The sequence below is a fragment of the Colobus angolensis genome, unplaced genomic scaffold, assembly GCF_000951035.1.
Source record: "Colobus angolensis palliatus isolate OR3802 unplaced genomic scaffold, Cang.pa_1.0 Scaffold84, whole genome shotgun sequence".
Lineage (NCBI taxonomy): Eukaryota > Metazoa > Chordata > Mammalia > Primates > Cercopithecidae > Colobus > Colobus angolensis.
Genome location: NW_012122265.1, coordinates 562,612 through 565,025, shown reverse-complemented (window position 1 = coordinate 565,025; position 2,414 = coordinate 562,612). Strand labels below are relative to the sequence as shown.

General features: G+C 66.5%; 2 protein-coding genes across 2 annotated transcripts in view; one reads left to right on the top strand and one right to left on the bottom strand.

Annotated features, from left to right (window-relative positions):
- The window catches only part of EPS8L2 (EPS8-like 2), a 23,259-nt gene extending 20,933 nt beyond the window's left edge, over positions 1-2,326 (bottom strand). The window contains exon 1 of the mRNA XM_011930141.1: positions 2,085-2,326. The gene's annotated coding sequence lies outside the window, so the exon portion shown is untranslated. The remainder of the gene's footprint in view (positions 1-2,084) is intronic.
- Positions 1,108-2,414, top strand: part of DEAF1 (DEAF1 transcription factor) — a 75,440-nt gene continuing 74,133 nt past the window's right edge. Inside the window, exons 1-2 of the mRNA XM_011930140.1 lie at positions 1,108-1,172; positions 2,136-2,299. Coding sequence (XP_011785530.1) covers positions 1,108-1,172; positions 2,136-2,299 — 229 coding nt within the window. The remainder of the gene's footprint in view (positions 1,173-2,135; positions 2,300-2,414) is intronic.

The following is a 2,414-nucleotide window of genomic DNA, read 5'->3' as shown; positions in this document are numbered from 1 at the left end:
TGAGGCTGGAGCTGGGAGTGGAGGTGGATCCTGAAGTCCAGAGGGAGCCCGGCTGTAGCTGCCACTCCTGCCCCACCCCAGGCCTGCACCCCAAGGGGCTCCTGCACATGCATGTGGACTTGCCACGCATGCCACCTCTGTCCAGGCCCCAGCAAAGAGGCCAGATCTTGGTTCTTTCCTGGGCCTGGGAGGCCTGGCTGGGAACAATCCGTGCGGGCAGGAAACCCTGGGGTCCCGGGGTGTGGCGTTTCCTCACCCCGAGGGCAGGGATGTGGCCAGGCGGCCAGCACAGGACCCTTGGCAGCCGAGCCCAGGGGAGGGACTGGAGGGCGGGTGTGGTGGGGGCTGAGACTGGGAGCCAGTCCAGCGGCCCCAACACACAGTATCACTGGCCCTCCAACGAGGTGGGGTGGCTATGGGGTAGGCAGCCGGCGCCTCTGGCCTCCCCAGGGGTAGAATCCCGAGCCTGTCTCTGGGCTCCCAGCGCTGCCCTCTTCCCCGATGCATTTTGGGGAAACTAAGGCCCAGCTGCCAGGGCAGGCAGGTGGGTCTGATTTGGGCTGGACCCTGGGGCCTTCCCAGGGGGATGGGCAGAGCCTGATGGCCTTGAACCAGGCTGACTTGCCCCTAGGGGACTATGCCTTGTGGGAACCTGGCTGTTTTGTGGCTCTGTGACCAGCTCCCCACAGGTCCACACCATCTGCCTCCTGCCAGGGCCACAGGGCCGTCCCCTGTGGCTTCAGAGTCTGGGTCTGCCAGGGTGGGGGTCACCAGCCAGCGTTGCTGGTATGGAGGGTCAAGGGAGTGGCCCGCAGCACCCAAGACTTTCTGGTTTGACCAGGTCTGGCCTAGAGGGAGGGTCTGGGGGGCCCAGGGGCACTGCCTCTGCCATGAGGGGCTGGGTGCACCAAGGGGGCGTGGCCACTTCCTCTGTCTCTCTCTCCGTGGAGAATGTCTGGAATGTTCACGGGCTCAGTGGCAAGCCTGAGTGTTTGCTTAATGGGATTCCTGGCGGGGTTCACCAAGGGCGCCAGGCACGTGTGTCCAGGCACACACCTGGGCAAGACACCAATGCACCCTCGCACCCAGGCCTGCAGGCACGCAAACATGGAGGGCTGTGACACAGGACCCCCCGGGGAAGGCCAGGTTCCCGTCCTTCGGTTGCCTGCAGCGTATGGGGGACCTCAGGCCCAGGCAGGGCCAGGCTGCAGTGGGGTGGGTCCAGGTGTGGTGTCTGGGTCTGAAGCACCTGGGTATGGGGCTGCCTCCTGACCCGTGGGAGCCCCGCCCCCTGGGGAGGCTTCTTTGGCCCACTGGGGGTGGGGTTCAAGCCCTGGAGGCCCAGGCTGCACTTTGTACTGTGGTCATTTTCCCGGTGTGAAGTGAGGCAGAGCGGGGTGCCTTGTCAGTCGGGCTGTGGAGGGGAGGAGGTCCCAGCAGGGCAAGAGGGTACAGAGACAGGCTCCAAGTTCAAATTCCAGCTCCACATGCTGAGTGACCTTGGGTAGGGGTCAGCTGAGTCATGGGGGCTCCAGGCTGCCCTCATGGGAGCCGGGTGGGGCCCTGGAATGGGGGTGCCCCTCAGGCCCTGGCCATGTCCTGGTTTGGAAGCTATGTCTTGAAGGAGAAAGGGATAAGCTGGGGAAGCTGAGGGTAGGGAAGGAGACCCAAGCAGGCAGAGAAGGCCCCGTGGGAGCGCTGTGCCAACAAGGCCTGGGTGCTAAGCAGGCCCAGGAGAGGCTGGGACCAAGGAGGGCCAGCAAGGGGAGGAGGGGCCGTGAGGGGAGGGGCCGTCGCCAGCTGGGCCTGCCTCCCCAGGATTGGGCACAGGGTGGGGGGGGGCAGAGGTCCAGGCATGCCCAGCCCTGCCTCCCCCTCCCCTGACACCAGGGACACCCCACAGCAAGGGGCAACGCCAGGCAGCTGGACCCAGGGACCAGGAATCTAGGATGGCCGAAGTTCGCCTGCCCACAGGCTCCTGCCAGCCCACCCTCCTGCCTCACCTGGCAGGGCCTCTGCAGCCCCCCTCCCAGCCTCCCCTCCCCCCTGAAACTCCCACCCCCGACTCTGACCTGGAGACTGACCCAGCTGGTGCTTCCCGGGCCACTGGCTTCGTTCTGGGCTCCGACACCCAGGAAGTGCCTCTTGGCTCCGGCCCACGGAGTGGGCGTGCGGTGCTCACCTCGGGAAGGTCCTGCCGCCCACAGAAGCGGGAGAAGCCTCCGTACCACCTGCGCTGTCCGCACGCAGGGATTGCCCCCACCAAGCCCCAGAGCTGGGAAGGGGCAGGACGGGGCGGGTGAGTCACCCATCGCTGGCTTAAAAATATCCTTGCTCGCCAGCCGCCGCCCAGGACCGACGTGGGCAGGCCGGGCTGCAGCAGGACCCGTCCAGGAGAGGCGGGGGCCCGGCCA